The 16,558-nt window shown below is 40.1% G+C and overlaps 1 protein-coding gene across 1 annotated transcript in view; it reads right to left on the bottom strand.

Moving 5' to 3' along the window:
• The window catches only part of Med14 (mediator complex subunit 14), a 95,868-nt gene that overhangs the window by 42,930 nt on the left and 36,380 nt on the right, over nucleotides 1–16,558 (bottom strand). The window contains exons 11-12 of the mRNA XM_059251158.1: nucleotides 13,656–13,781; nucleotides 3,184–3,262 (exon numbers count right to left, since the gene is read on the bottom strand). Of these exons, the coding sequence (XP_059107141.1) occupies nucleotides 3,184–3,262; nucleotides 13,656–13,781 (205 nt within the window). The remainder of the gene's footprint in view (nucleotides 1–3,183; nucleotides 3,263–13,655; nucleotides 13,782–16,558) is intronic.

Genomic DNA, 16,558 nt, shown 5'->3' with positions numbered 1-16,558 from the left:
AGATCCCCGATGCTTAAAGACAGCCCAAACTAAACCCAACATCTTTGAAAAGAAACCTAAAGTGAGCTGGGCGGTGGTGGCACACGCCTTTAATCCCAGTACTCAGGAGGCAGAGGCAGGTGGACCTCTCTGAGTTTGAGGCCAGCCTGATCTACAGAGTAAGCCGGGGCTACACAGAGTAACCCTGTCTCGGGAGAGACACACACAAAAACACTATAAAGTGGGAAGATCACATCAGTTGTTTAGTGCCAAACAGTCAGCCTTGAAAATATACATACATGTAAAAGTATATGGACTTAACTGGTTATTCTTAGGAATACATATGTATATACATATACATATATGCATACAATAACGATTAGTGAAAAAAGATACAAGGAATTTGAAAGACAGTAGGGAGGAGTAAATGGGAGGGTTTGGAGGAAGGTATAATCTCAAAAATGAAATAAAAATAATTTGAAGTGTTCATAAAACAAAACAAGAAACAAGCATAAAACACTTATTTCTTCTCTCATCAATGTAGACATCAGCCCCACGTTTTATAAACAGTATGTGTAAAGTGTCTGACATTAACTGCCCTCTTCCCTCCCTCTTCTTCAGATCAGACACTGGAGTTTATTTTGATGAGTTTGCTATGGCACTCCTGTGGGTGCTTGTATGTGACTATCCTTGTGGCTAGGATAACATGCAATTAAATATGTAAAAAAGAGATAAAGCTCCAGTTCTGACTCTTACTGATGCACAATGAGCTAAGTAACACAAAACAAGGACTTTCACAGCAATACAGCAATGCCAAAGCGGCCAAATTACTGAGAACATAGGGTATAGGTCAGTTTGGGAAAAAGTGCTCTCGCATGAACTACATGTGGTACAAATGTGTGCTAACCATGTGCATTGAAACTGTGTCAGAATATATTACATCTGGATTTTTTTTGGGGGGTGGGCTGAGATCAAGTGTATTATATATTATATCTTAAAGAGAACTTGCCAGCTCACCCAAAAGTGAAATCAGGGGTTTTTTTGTTTTTGTTTTTGTTTGGTTTTTGTTTAAGAGACATGTTCTGACCATGTAGCCTAGTGGGCCTGCAATTCACTATGTAGATTGCACTGGCCTCAAACTCATAGATCAAATTCATAGATCTCAATGTCTCTGCCTCCAGAGTCCTGGAAATCATTTTTCATCATTAAAACCCATCTAACATTTAATCATAACATTAAAGGATCAATTGAAGGAATTAAGATAAACATTAAAAATGTATCATCGGGGCTGGAGAGATGGCTCAAAGGTTAAGAGCACCAACTGCTCTTCCAGAGGTCCTGAGTTCAATTCCCAGCAACCACATGGTGGCTCACAACCATCTGTAATGAGATCTGGTGCCCTCTTCTGGCCTGCAGGCATACATGCAGACAGAACACTGTATATATAATAAAAAAATAAAAAATTAAAAAAAAATGTATCATCATTTGCTTCATTTTGGGCAAGAGTTAAAATGGATATCCATGCCAATCAAAATTTTTTGAGACAGTTATGTCTACTAATGTTATTAAAAGAAAAACAGATGAGCAGTTAAGAAACACATACTTTCCCCAAATTCACTCTCTCTCTTTGATTAGTTATATCAGCTCAACCACACATGGTACAAGTGAAAAACAAGCTCAGTGCTACATTAAAAATCCTAAATAGCTGGGCAGTGGTGGCACACGCCTTTAATTCCAGCACTTAGGAGGCAGAGGCAGGCGGATCTCTGTGAGTTCAAGGCTAGCCTGGTCTACAGAGTAAGTTCCAGTACAGCTAGGATTATTACACAGAGAAACCCTGTCTTGAAAAAAAATGTAAAAAAAAAAAAAACAGCTCATATATAAGTCTATCTACTGACATGAAAATCATGCAGTGTTAATAAAAAAAAAATCACTTGATAACGAATTTTCATAAAACCAAGGATTTGGGATGTCACTTAGTCAAGTTGATAAGCATGCTCAAAGTTCTTGGTTCTATCCCTAGCACTACATAAAAACAGGAATGGTTATATATGCCTAGAACTGTAGGCTGGGCTACTTAAGACCTTGTTGTACCAAAAAAAAAAAAAACCACAAAGAATAGAAACCAGAAGTGGCAAAAGAAAGAAGATGCTAGAAACACACACACGCAAGCATGCACACGCACTGAACAATCTTCCCCTTCTCTCTTTCCATTAACAGTCTGGAGGTTTGCTATATATACCTCTGATTGACCACGTACATGTGGTACTCATGGTAATCCTTCTGCCTCAAATTCCTAAGTCTGGTATTAAAGGTTACAGGGATACCACAATGTTTGGCTTGGCAATTTGAGTTTTTCTCTCTGAAACTGGTTTTTATTCCCTGGAATCTTAACAATATTTTAAGATTCTAAAGTGGACATGGCGGCTCATATCTATAACCCAGCAGGTGAGTATTAGAGGAAGGAGCATCAGGATTCAAAGCCTGTCTCAGCTACACGGTAGTTCCGAGATAGGCCTAGGTTATGTGAGACACTGTCTCACAAATAAAAATCAATAAATAATGAAAAAGGTTTGAGCTGGGTGGTGGTGTCAAATGCCTTTTAATCTCAGCAGTTGGGAGGCAAAGGCAGGTGGATCTCTGAGTTCAAGGCCAGCCTGGTCTACAGAGCAAGATCTAGGACAGCCAGGGCTACACAGAGAAACCCTGTCTTGGGGGACAGGGGAATAGTTTGTTCTAGTTGCCATAATGGAACCTCAGTGTAACCAGACTGGTAAGGAAAGCCCAGATAATCATCTCTGATTCTGTTAAACTAAATGACAATGTTAGGGAAAAAGGAACAACTGTCCTAATACTGTCTGCTGAGACATTAATACCACAAAGATTCTACATTAAGAACAAATAGCATTCTGTTAGAGGACATGGTACAAATATTCATGAAGTGATGTTTGAAATGCTTGTTCAGAGACAAGAAGGTGAGGAATGATAGTTTAATACCATGCCCCTCTGACTACCATTGGATCTAGAGGGCATCTGATATAAGGACTGCCATGCTGGATACATCCCAAGGTACCGAAAGGTGCTCAGGTTTCATGTCATAAACTTTAAGGACAGTGACAGATTAAGACGAATGATGGAGAAGAAAATAAATCCTGTCGAGATGGGTTTCCCTTTTCAGTCTTGAGCTAAATTAAATAAGCTTACTTAAGTTGTTGAATCCAAGGGATGATCCGCTTCATGTCATCATTCACAGATTTTTCCATGTCCTCCAGAGTGGCCTGGTCTATAGAATTAAAAATTCATTAATTCACTGCTTATAAAACAAACAAAATCTTTCTCTGTGTAGCCATAATTTAAATCAAAAAAAAATTTTTAAGGCAGAAACCAAGTTGTAGTTGAGTAAGAAAATAAACTAAATCCATCAGGAACTGTCAACCAACTTACTTTTCCTCCTTCACATTTCACTGGCAAGAGCAAGTAGCAAATACATAAATAGTGCTTGGTATGTTAAGAGTTTTAACTATTTTAAGAGTTAAATAGCATTTGCAACTTAGAACTACTTAAAACTCATAAAATTACTAGATTTAGAACCTTAATTAAAAAAAAAGAAAGCGTGGTCTATTGAAATACTGCTTTTACACCATACAAATGATCTCAAGCATACATAAAGAAGACTTGTTGTCTAAACAACTGGCTTGCTAAGTGCCAGTCCAAATTTTTAATGACAGCAGAAAATATTAATGTGTAAATCATTAAGCAAAAAAGGAGGGCACAAAATGGTTGCAATTAACTGGGTCAAAATCCAGAAAAAATTAGACAAGTAAAGAGGCACTATGGTATACTATGCCATGTCTCCCCTCTCAATTTTTATATTGAAGTCCTTATCTCCGCTGCAATGCTGTTGGAAGGCGGCATATGTGAGGTAGTTAGGTTCAGAAGGGGTCATGAAGAAAGAACAATAAGAACAATTAGTATCTCTATAGAGCAGTTCTCAACCTGTGGGTCACAACTCCTTTTCACATGGGGTTGCTATCAGATCTCCTGCATATCAGAAATTTACATTACAATTCATAACAACAATAGCAAAATTATAGTTATGAAATAGTAATGAAAATCATACAGGAGGAACTGTATTAAAGGGTCACAGCATTAGGAAGGTTGAGAACCAGTGCTCTATAGAAACGGAAAGGAGAGTGTGCACCCCTGTGGGAGGACATGATCAGGAAAGCCTAGCAGTCAGGAATAATGCGCACACTAAAACTAACTCTACTGACACCACATTATTATTCTGCAGTCCCCACAACTGTGAGAAAACACATTTCTCCTGTATCTTGTTATAGCATCTTGACCTGTATGCACAAAAAATGATGTTCTACCCCTTTTCATTTGTATGTCCTTTTCTGACTATGTACTATTAATGATTGAGAAAATGCTTTGAGAAGGGAAAGGCACCCAGAGGTATGTGGGGTGGTGCAGCAGTGGCTGGGGCATGGCTGCAGCCAGCTGGTAGAAGTCAGTAGTGGGCCACAAGCCCACCTTCCCGGCTAGAGGTGCTGTGCAGTATACTGCACCTCAGAGCCAGATGACCTTTCACTATACTCCTTCAGACTCTTTAGTTAGTAGTATCTCAGCGGAGGCTCATTACAGTCCACTTCTCTCCTGGCCTCAGAAAATAGGAACCGAAGCCATGCATGATAAACATGTGCACACACATGCATGCATCTCCATCCACATTGGCCAAGCTAATTTCCACATTGATTGGGACTGTCTACTCAAGAGAGCATGGTATCAAGTAGCCAGTCAAGTCTAAGAAGTAAGATCCCTATGGCAATCCTTTTTCAGTGGGTACAGGATAGGAAGGTGGGGAGTGGCAAGCACGAACCCAAAGCTGTGTTTGAAGATCTGGAACACAGGTTACTTAGGAAGTTTGTGTTGTGCCTACTATTGGCTCTTCCACTCCAGCAGCCCATCAATGACAAGGAATCTGCAGCCAGTATGTTAACTAATACACAGGGCTTCAGGATTTTTCATGGCTTGATGGTAGAATTGGCTGTGTGCTTGCCTCCTTCCTGATGGAATGTCTGGGTTGATCACAGCAGGCAGTCCAAGCTAGAGGTCTCTATTCACCTAGGTTTCCAGGTCTTACCCATACCTACTTGGAGCACCTTGTGCCTTCATGATAAAATAAGGACCTCAATGACATTAGTCATAAAATTTCTTTAATAAATTTATTTATTTTAAAGTTTTCCCTCCCTCCTCTCCTTCCAGCCTCCCACCCCTAATAGTCATAAAAACTTTGATACTGAGTGCTCAACTAACCTTAACTGCCTTACTGGCCAACTGTGCCTCACACCACTGCCTCCCTTAGGAGGCATTTCATGGTACCCTATTCCACTTTGTCATTGATTTTTCTGGCCCTAAATGCCCATCATCTTGCTAATCCAAACTAGATGGTCAGCCTGGCATGATAAATAAATAGCTTACTGCTTGTTATATCACAGTGACATGATTCCCAAAGATGTCAGCACTGTCACTGCCTCAAAGCCAAGTGTACTCACATACTGCTCAGTTTGGTGTGGTGACCCCCTAGCTTCAGGGTGAGCAGCGTCCTACTGAGGGAGTTGGCGGACCAAGCCAAAGTGCAGTGAGTTCTGGATGACCTGACTGACACCACAGCCATTGCTGAGGCCTGGGCTTACTTGGATCATGTCTGATCTGATGTATGCCAAATGTGTCCTTGTTCGCTGGTATGAGGGAAGAGATGGAGAAAGGAAGTTTTCTGAAGCCTATGAGGATGGATGTGGCTACCTGAGAAGATTATTTTGGAGCAGGTAACGATGAGAGAAAGGATGAAGAGTATTAACCAGATGATGTAATTTCAGTGCTTCCTTGGGATTGTCTGCTATTATGTGAACTATCTGAGGTACTCTGAGAAACAAATAAAAGTGAGGTTTCCATTTTAAATATGTGTGCTTTGTGAGGGGAGCTTTAAAAGACAAATCACGATCCAGCCCGGAGCTCCCATCCGGACCAGAGGTGAGTGTCTGGGGTCATACCCAGGGAGGCCTGCCCCTAGGTCCCATCCCTGGGCACCAGCCGTTCTGGGGAAGACCTGGCCAACTTGGCCCCAGTTTCTGGCCATCGGGCAGGGCCCCTGCGGGAAGGTTCCCCTTCCCCCAAGACGTCCCGGCATACCCTGCAATCTACATGCCCTACCCCAACACCCATCAGCCCAAGACCCCTGCCACTTCCTGAGACTTAAGAGACCAGCCCCCGGCTCCCATCGGGCCCAGAGCTCCCATCTGCTGGCCCAGAGAGCTCCCATCTGACCCAGCCCAGAGAAAGAGAGGGCTCTCATTGGACAAAGAGCATCACTGGACCAAGAGTAAACTCAGGAGACAGGGAATCTGCCAGCCCTGACTACACCAAGAGTGGCTTTCTGGGAAGCAGAATCTGCCACCTCTCACTGGACCAAGGGAGGCTTCCTGAAACACTGAATCTGTCAGCTCTGACTGGACCAAGAGCCCTGATAAGACCAAGAACAAATCCACGAGGAGAAGGGCAGATGTCAAGGCAGAAGTACATACAACAAAATAAAGAGCAATACAGCATCACCAGAACCTAGCCTTCCTCCAACAGCAAGACCTGAACATCACAAAATTGAAGAAGCAGAAGAAAGCAACCTTAAGAATAGCATCATGAAGATGCTAGAGGCTTTTAAAGAAGAAATCAAAAATGAAATGGAGGAAAAGACAAACAGAAAAGGGGAGAAAATCAATAAAGAACATGAAAAGTCAAACAAAAAATGGGAAGAACACTATAAAAAAACTAGAGGAAAAGACAAATAAAGCAGAAGAAAACAATAAATCCCTGAAAGAAAACCATGAAAAAGCAATGAAACAGATGAGGGAAACAGTCCAAGACCTGAAAAAAGAAATAGAAACAATGAAGAAGACACAAACAGTGAATGCTGGAAATAGAAAATCTGAGTAAACGAACAGGAAACACAGATTCAAGCATAACCAACAGAATACAAGAGATGGAAGAGAGGATCTCTGGTGTAGAGGATACAATAGAGGAAATGGATTGTCAGTCAAAGAAAATACCAATGCCAAAAAAATTATAACACAAAATGTCCAAGAAATCTGGGACACCATGAAAAGACCAAACCTACAAATAATAGGGATAGAAGAAGGAGAAGAATACCAACTCAAAGGCACAGAAAATATTTTCAACAAGATCATAGAAGAAAATTTTCCCAACTTAAAGAAGGATATGCCTATGAAGATACAAGAAGCCTATAAAACACCAAACAGACTAGACCCCCCAAAAAAGTCCCCTTGATACATAATAACTAAAACAACTAAACGTATAGAATAAAGAAAGAATATTAAGAGCAGCAAAGAAAAAAGGCCAAGTGACGTATAAAGGCAAACCCATCAGAATAACACCCGATTTTTCACTGGAGACTTTGAAAGCCAGAAGGACCTGGACAGATGTAATGCAGACACTAAGAGACCATGGATGCCAGCCTAGACTTATATACCCAGCAAAACTTTCAATCATCATAGACGGAGTGCAAAAGACATTCCAAGACAAAACCAAATTTAAACAATACTTATCCAAAAACCCAGCCCTACAGAAAGCACTAGAAGGAAAATTCCAACCTAAGGAAGTCAGATACAAAACACAGGAAATAGATAACACCACAGCAGTAAACCCCAAAGAAGAGAAGTACACACACACTACCACCAAAAAATAACAGGAATAAACAATCACTGGTCATTAATATCCCTTAATATCAATGGACTTAATTCACCTATAAAAAGACACAGGCTTACAGAATGGATACGAAAGCAGGACCCATCATTCTGCTGCATACAAGAAACACACCTCAAATTCAAAGATAGACACTACCTAAGAATGAAAGGCTGGGAAAAGACTTTCCAATCAAATGGTCTTAAGAAGCAAGCAGGTGTAGCCATCCTAATATCCAGAAAAATAGACTTCAAACTAAAATCAATCAAAAGAGATCGAGAAGGGCATTACATACTCATCACAGGAAAGATCCACCAAGATGAAGTCTCAATTTTGAACATTTATGCCCCAAATACAAGGGCACCCACATACGTAAAAGAAACATTACTAAAGCTTAAATCACATACAAAACCCCACACATTAATAGTGGGAGACTTCAACACCCCACTTTCACCACTGGACAGATCTGCCAAATTGAAACTTAACAGAGAAATAAAGGACTTAACTGATGTTATGACTCAAATGGACTTAATGGATATCTACAGAACATTCCATCCTAACAAAAAAGAATATACCTTCTTATCAGCACCCCATGGAACCTTCTCTAAAATCAACCACATACTTGGCCACAAAGTAAATCTCAACAGATACAAAACAATTGGAATAACCTCTTGTGTTCTATCAGATCACCATGGTTTAAAGTCAGATTTCAACAACAACAAAAAATACAGAAAGCCTACAATCTCATGGAAATTGAATAATGCTCAGTTGAATCACCAATGGGTTAAGGAAGAAATAAAGAAAGAAATTAAAGACTTCCTAGAGATCAACGAAAATGAAGACACCACATACCCAAACTTATGGGACACTATGAAAGCAATGCTAAGAGGGAAATTCATAGCACTAAATGCCCACAGAAAGAAGTTGGAGAAATCTCACACTAGTGACTTAACAGCACACCTGAAAGCTCTAGAAGAAGAAGAAGCAAAGTTACCCAGGAGGAAAAGACGACAGGAAATAATCAAATTGAGAGCTGAAATCAATAAAATAGAAACAAAGAGAACAATACAAAAAATTAATGAAACAAAGAGTTGGTTCTTTGAGAAAATCAACAAGATAGACAAGTCCTTATCCAAACTAACCAAAAGACAGAGAGAGAGAGCATCCAAATAAACAAAATCAGAAATGAAAAGGGAGACATAACAACTAACACTGAGGAAATCCAGAAAATCATCAGATCATACTTCAAAAACCTCTACCCCACAAAACTGGAAAATCTAAAAGAAATGGAAATTTTTCTGGATAGGTATCATATACCTAAGTTAAATCAAGACCAGATAAACTATTTAAATAGTCCAATAATGCCTAAGGAAATAGAAACAGTCATTAAAAGTCTCCCAACCAAAAAAAGCCCAGGACCAGATGGTTTCAGCACAGAATTCTACCAGCTCTTCAAAGAAGAGTTAATACCAATACTCTTTAAATTGTTTCACACAATAGAAACAGAAGGAACATTACCAAACTCCTTCTATGAGGCTACAATTACCCTGATTCCTAAACCAAACAAAGATGCAACAAAGAAAGAGAACTATAGACCGATCTCCCTCATGAACACTGATGCAAAAATACTCAATAAAATATGGGCAAACAGACTCCAAGAACACATCAAAACAATTATCCACCATGATCAAGTAGGCTTCATCCCAGGGATGCAAGGGTGGTTCAATATATGAAAGTCCATCAATGCAATAAACCATATAAACAAACTGAAAGAAAAAAACCACATGATCATCTCACTAGATGCTGAAAAGGCATTTCACAAAATCCAACACCCCTTCATGATAAAGGTCCTGGAGAGATCAGGAATACAGGGAACATACCTAAACACAATAAAGGCAATTTCCAGCAAGCAACAGCCAACATCAAATTAAATGGAGAGAATCTCAAAGCGATTCCACTAAAATCAGGAACAAGGCAAGGCTGTCCGCTCTCCCCATATTTATTCAATATAGTACTTGAAGTTCTAGCCAGAGCAATAAGACAATGTAAAGAGATCAAGAGGATACAAATTGGAAAGGAAGAAGTCAAGCGTTCACTATTTGCAGATGACATGATAGTATACATGAATGACCCCAAAAATTCGACCAAGGAACTCACACAGCTTATAAACACCTTCAGCAACATAGCAGGATACAAGATTAACTCAAAAAAATCAGTAGCCCTCCTATATACAATTGACAAACAGGCTGAGAAGGAAATCAGAGACACATCACCCTTTACAATAGCCATAAATGACATAAAATACCTTGGGGTAACACTAACCAAGCAAGTGAAGGACCTATATGACAAGAACTTTAAGTCCTTGAAAAAACAAATTGAAGAAGATGTCAGAAAATGGAAAGATCTCCCATGCTCATGGATAGGCAGGATTAACATAGTAAAAATAGCAATCTTACCAAAAGCAATCTACAGATTCAATGCAATCCCCATCAAAATACCAACACAATTCTTCCCAGACCTGGAAAGAACAATACTCAACTTCACATGGAAAAACAAAAAACCCAGGATAGCCAAAAGAATCCTGTACAATAAAACAATCTCTGGAGGCATCACAATCCCTGACCTCAGGCTCTACTATAGAGCTACAGTAATAAAAACAGCTTGGTACTGGCATAAAAACCGACATGTGGACCAATGGAATCGAATTGAAGACCCTGACATTAATCCGCACACCTATGAACATATAATTTTTGACAAAGAAGCCAAAACTGTACAATGGAAAAAAGAAAGCATCTTCAACAAATGGTGCTGGCATAACTGGATGTCAACATGTAGAAGGCTGCAAATAGATCCATTTCTGTCACCGTGCACAAAACTTAAGTCCAATTGGATCAAAGACCTCAACATAAATCCAGGTACTCTGAACCTGATAGAAGAGAAAGTAAGAAGTAGTCTTGAATGCATTGGCACCGGAGATTACTTCCTAAATATAATACCAGTAGCACAGACACTGAGAGAAACAATCAATCAATGAGACCTCTTGAAACTGAGAGGCTTTTGTAGAGCAAAGGACACAGTCAACAAGAAAAAGCAACAGCCTACAGAATGGGAAAAGATCTTCACCAACCCCACATCTGACAGAGGACTGATATCCAGAATATATAATGAACTCAAGAAATTAGACATCAAAATGCCCAACACTCCAATTAAGAAATGGGCTATAGAGCTAAAAAGAGAATTCTCAACAGAGGAAGCTCAAATGGCTGAAAGACATTTAAGGAATTGCTCAACATCCCTAATCATCAGGGAAATGCAAATCAAAATGACTCTGAGATACCACCTTACACCTGTCAGAATGGCTAAGATCAAAAACGCTGAAGACTGTTTATGCTGGAGAGGATGTGGAGCAAGGGGAACTCTCCTCCACTGCTGGTGGGAATGCAAGCTTGTACAGCCACTTTGGAAATCAATATGGTGCTTTCTTAGAAAATTGGGAATCAATCTCCCCCAAGATCCAGCTATACCACTCTTGGGCATATTCCCAAGGAATGCTCAATCATACCACAAGGGCACATGCTCAGTTATGTTCATAGCAGCATTATTTGTAATAGCCAGAACCTGGAAACAACCTAGATGCCCTTCAACTGAAGAATGGATAAAGAAAATGTGGTACATATACACAATGGAGTACTACTCAGCAGAGAAAAACAATGACATCATGAGGTTTGCAGGCAAATGGATGGATCTAGAAAAAATCATCCTGAGTGAGGTAACCCAGACTCAGAAAGACAAACATGGTATGTACTCACTCATAGGAGGATACTAGATGTAAAACAAAGGATGACTAGACTGCTACTCACAACTCCAGGGAGGCTACGTAGAAAATAGGACCCTAAGAAAGACACAGGGATCGCCCAATGACAGAGAAATGGATGAGATCTACATGAGCAAACTGGACGGGGGTGGGGGGTGGGGGGTGGGGGGTGGGGGTGGTAATGAAGGGCAAGGGTCGAGTGAAAGAGAGCTTAGGGGAGTGGGAGATCCCAGCTGGATCAAGAACAGAGAGGGAGAACAAGGAAAAAAGAGACCATGATAAATGAAGACCCCATGGGAATAGGAAGAAGCAAATGCTAGAGAGGTCCCCAGAAATCCACAAAGATACCTCCACAATAGACTACTGGCAATGGTCCAGAGAAAGCCCGAACTGATCTACTCTGGTGATCGGATGGCCAAACACCCTAACGGTCGTGGTAGAACTCTCATCCAATGACTGATGGAAGTGGATGCAGAGATCCACAGCCACACGCCAGGAGGAGCTCCGGAAGTCCAATCAGTGAGAAAGAGGAGGGATTGTATGAGCGAGAATTGTTGAGAGCATGATTGGAAAAAGCACAGGGACAAATAGCCAAACTAGTGGAAACACATGAACTATGAACCAATAGCTGAGGAGCCCCCAACTGGATCAAGCCCTCTGGATAAGTGAAACAGTTGATTAACTTGAACAGTTTGGGAGGCCCCCAGGCAGTGGGATCGAGACCTGTCCTTAGTGCATGAGCTGGCTGTTTGGAACCTGGGGCCTATGCAGGAACACTTTGCTCAGCCTGGGCGAAGGGAGGAGGGTACTGGACAGAATCTACCAGGCTGAGCTGAATCCCCAGGGGAATCCTTGCCCTGGAGGAGATAGGAATCGAGGATGGGGGGGAGGCTGGAGGAGGGAGGACAGGGGAATCCATGGCTGATATGTAAAATTAAATTAAATTATAAAATAAATTAAAAAATCACTGCCATATGCCATTATCTATCATAAATATGTGATTCAAAGTCCTGCTTTTCCATGAGCTGATAATATATTTTTTAAAAATCTACCTTTTTAGCCAGGTGTGGGTACATGCCTTTAATCCCAACTTGGAAAGCAGAGACAGTAAGAGCTCTATGAATTCAAGGCCTGCCTGGTTTATATAGCAAGTTACAGGCAAGCCAAAGCTATATAACCTGTCTCACATACATAAATAAATAATAAAATTGTTTACCTTTATAGCCACATGACAGAATCAGAAAATCCCTTACTCAGTTTATTTTGTTTAGTATTCATTTCAAATGGAAAACATACAACCATATTTAGGAACACTGTTTGAGGAGTCACAGAAAATGCTTTTGTTCTTAGTTAAATATATATCATTTGAAACACCCACTCAGTAACAGAACAAGTTAGAAATCAAACTTTAGGGCTAGGAATATAGTTAGTTCCCAGTTGCCTAGAAATCAAACTGATTTCTAATGAGTTAAGGCCAGAGAAAAATTCTTCCAGGGCTCCAGTTCCCAAGTCATTATACAGTTATATTGTCATAAGTATGTTCTCTAGTAACAAATTTCATTAGTGGATTCCTAGTAGTCATTTCTCCGTCATTATTAGTGGTGAAATGGAAATTGAATTCCTGAACAAATAGATAAAGACCATCAACCATCACAGTTATTATTTTTACATAATGAACTCTTACTTCTGATAGGAACCAATTCAAACCAGATCTATGAGTTCTGAGTTGTTACTGAAGAGCTCAAGGCAGCTCACTATTCCCTCCATACTTACTTCAACACTGCACACACCGTGCCCTCCTACACACTGTAGGAGCTAACTTTTGTTTTGCATTTCTTAAAAATACTTTTCCTTGGGCCAGAGAGATGACTCAGGGGTTAAGAGCAGTTGTTGCCCTTGCATGGGAGCCAGGTGTTCAATTCCTAGGAACAAAATGGTGGTTCAAAGCCATCTGTAACATCCAATTCCAGGAGATCTGATGCCTTCTTCTGACCTCTAGGGGTACCACGCACGCATGTGGTGCACATACATATATGCAGGCAAAACACACAACAGAAACACAGACACAAATTCTTACATTGAGTGACTACCTTTAGTAACTTACCAAGTCCATAAAGCATCAATTGGAACATTCCAGAATGCAAATCTACAAAAATGTGTAGGCACTCCGAATTACCACAGGGCTCCAAGATGGGAACAATAAGAGCTGGAAGTGCAGTCTCTATGGAAGCTGAACAGTTGAGAATTAAAAATTATTTTTCATTATGAATATTTTCACAAAATTATTTTTCAATGAGTAGAAACAAAGAAAAGTCTGAATATAGAAGACATAATTCTACAGAGTATGGAACCAAATCACAGCATCAATTAGTCGTAGCTGAAAAGGAAGAATGTCATTTTCTAGTTGATTTGCAAGAGACATCTAAAAGAAGACAAAAAAATTCAAAATCCCATAAAAAGGGTTACTCTAATAAAAGACTAATCTGTTAACTGAGATACTTCCCCTCAATAAGTTTAGTAAGTCAACTTTTAGAGATTTCAATTAGTTGAAAAGTGTCAACAAAAAGTTTAATACACAAATTTTATTTATAGCCTAGTAAGATTGTCAATGTAACTTTTCATTTTAAAAATTGTTTTTTGTTGTTCTGACAGCAGAGAGCTCGTGTTTTTTAAGAAACACTTAAAAACTATCCAGCACTACATGGAATTTTTTTTCTCATTTGTAAACCTCATTTTCAAATCCCAGATGAGATGAGAATGTAGACAATTGCTAGTCAAACCTCTGAAGCTGACAATACACTTCATCTGTGGTATTTCCTATTAACTTGTCCTTTGATCCCTCAATGAAGCATAATGGAACCCAGTCATTCAAAGCAGAGTAAGGACCACTCAGACCAGAGATCGCAGAAGGAAAGCAGGCATCACTCCGCTGTGTCATTTTGTTAAATAAGGACATTAGCTTCTTCACAAAAAGGCCAAGTTTGGGAAGGGACTCCAGGTATACTCCAGTTGTAGTATGCTCAATCCCTGGATTCAACCTTTGGCCCCAAACAATTAAGAAGGAGAAAATTTGTGTCATCTGTGGCCATCCCATCTTGAACATGCCCAGTCTCCTCAAATCTTGTAGACTGAGAAGGGCCAGGCCTGGTTATGGCACGGCTGGGAAAAACGTATGACTTGCATTCACTTTTCTTCAATACAGGGTCTAACTCAGTACCCTCTCACTGTGCAGGCCAGGTCGGCTTCTATCTCAGCAATCCTCTGCTTCAGCCTCCCAAGTGAAGGGTTATAGGCCTGAGACACCAGTCTCAGGCTTGCGTTCTTTATGAATTTGGAACATTTAAAATGGGTGAAGATACCACTGGCACTATCTATACAAACAGAATATGAAGTAAATTAAGAAGGTAAAAAACTGAAGACTAAAAATTTTATAATATTTAGTAACTCAACACCAGTGCAACAAATTAGTTCAAATCAATAATGTTATGCTGAATGTATTATATTACACAGTATAATAAAAGTATTTACAATTTTAAAGCAGGGCTGCTGACTCTGTGGCACTGGGAATAAAACCCAGAGCATTAAACACACTAAGTCCATACTCTACTACTAAGACACATCACCTGATAGGGACTGCTGATTTTGAAAACATTTCTATACAGTTATAATTTGTATTGGGTACAGAGCAATGCAGTCTTTAAAACAAAATCATTTTAAAACTATAATAGGGGTTGGGGATCTAGCTCAGTGGTAGAGTGCTTGCCTAGCAAGCACAAGGCCCTGGGTTCGGTCCTCAGCTCTGAAAAAAAAAAAAAAAAAAAAGACAAAATAACAAAACTATAATAAAGCACAACTGGCAATTTGATACATATTTTTAATATATTCTATGGCTGCCAATATCTATTTTTGGTGGTGTGTAATTTGAGAAAATGAAGAGAAATATGAAACTATGCACAATTAAAAATAGTTATTTGAGGTGGGCTGTGGTGGTGGTGGTGGTGGTGGTGGTGGTGGTGGTGGTGGTGGTGGAGGTGGAGGTGGTGGTGGTGGTGGTGGTAGTGGTGGTGCACACCTTTAATCACAGAGGTAGGTGGATCTCTGAGTTTGAGGTCAGCCTAGTCTACAGAGTGAGTACCAGGACAGCCAGGGCTACACAGAGAAACCTTGTCTCAAAAAACAAAACAAACAAACAGTTCTTTGTAGTACACTGCTTCACCCTGACAATGCCAATTCAGGTCTAGTGGGTGGAGACACGCAGGGCTCAGACAACACTGACAACTGGCCACATCCTATCTCCCTGCCTTGCACTATTTTGGTCTTCTCTGCACTTGGTTTCCCCTGAGACAACTACCCCAGGAAACCATGCAGAAAGCATACACTTCTATCTGTGCTGTTCCAAAGCCCTGCAGCTGTGCCTTCTCCTAGGCCTTTCTTGAAATGCTCAAATTTCTAAATTACTCACTTCAGGCTGTTCCAGCTAGGAACTGGGAGAAAAGCAGACTGATTGGGAGGAACAACACTAACAGACTTAAAGAATGGACTATAGTTCTGTAAACTTCTATAGACACCTTTAATTCCAGAGCTCACTTGGAGGCAGAGCCAGGACCATCTCTGTGAGTTCATCACTAGCCATGGCTATACAGTGAGACTCTGTCTCAAAACAAACAAATACAAGTTATACCCTAAAATGGTACATAAGCAGACCCTTTTCCCTAGTAGTCCTAATTTCAGAAAAGTGCTGATAAACAGGATGTGAGGGACCAATCTCAAAAAAAAAAAAAAAAAAAAAAAGCCCCTTCCTCATCTCCAAATCACAGTCCCTGTAACACTATTCTCAAACTGGACCCTAGGAACAAGGGTTTGAAACCACTGAGGCAGCACATGTTTCTAATGGAACTAGAAATCTACTAAGAACTTATGCTAACAATAGCTTCCAATTGGAGTTGGAGAATGGGGCCCAAAGCATGTATATATATTTAAGAGCATGCAGCTGAATTCAGATCTTCT

Source organism: Peromyscus eremicus, chromosome X (assembly GCF_949786415.1).
Source record: "Peromyscus eremicus chromosome X, PerEre_H2_v1, whole genome shotgun sequence".
Taxonomy (NCBI): Eukaryota; Metazoa; Chordata; class Mammalia; order Rodentia; family Cricetidae; genus Peromyscus; species Peromyscus eremicus.
The sequence above is the reverse complement of the archived record's forward strand: the minus strand, read 5'-3'. Positions and strand labels throughout refer to the sequence as shown.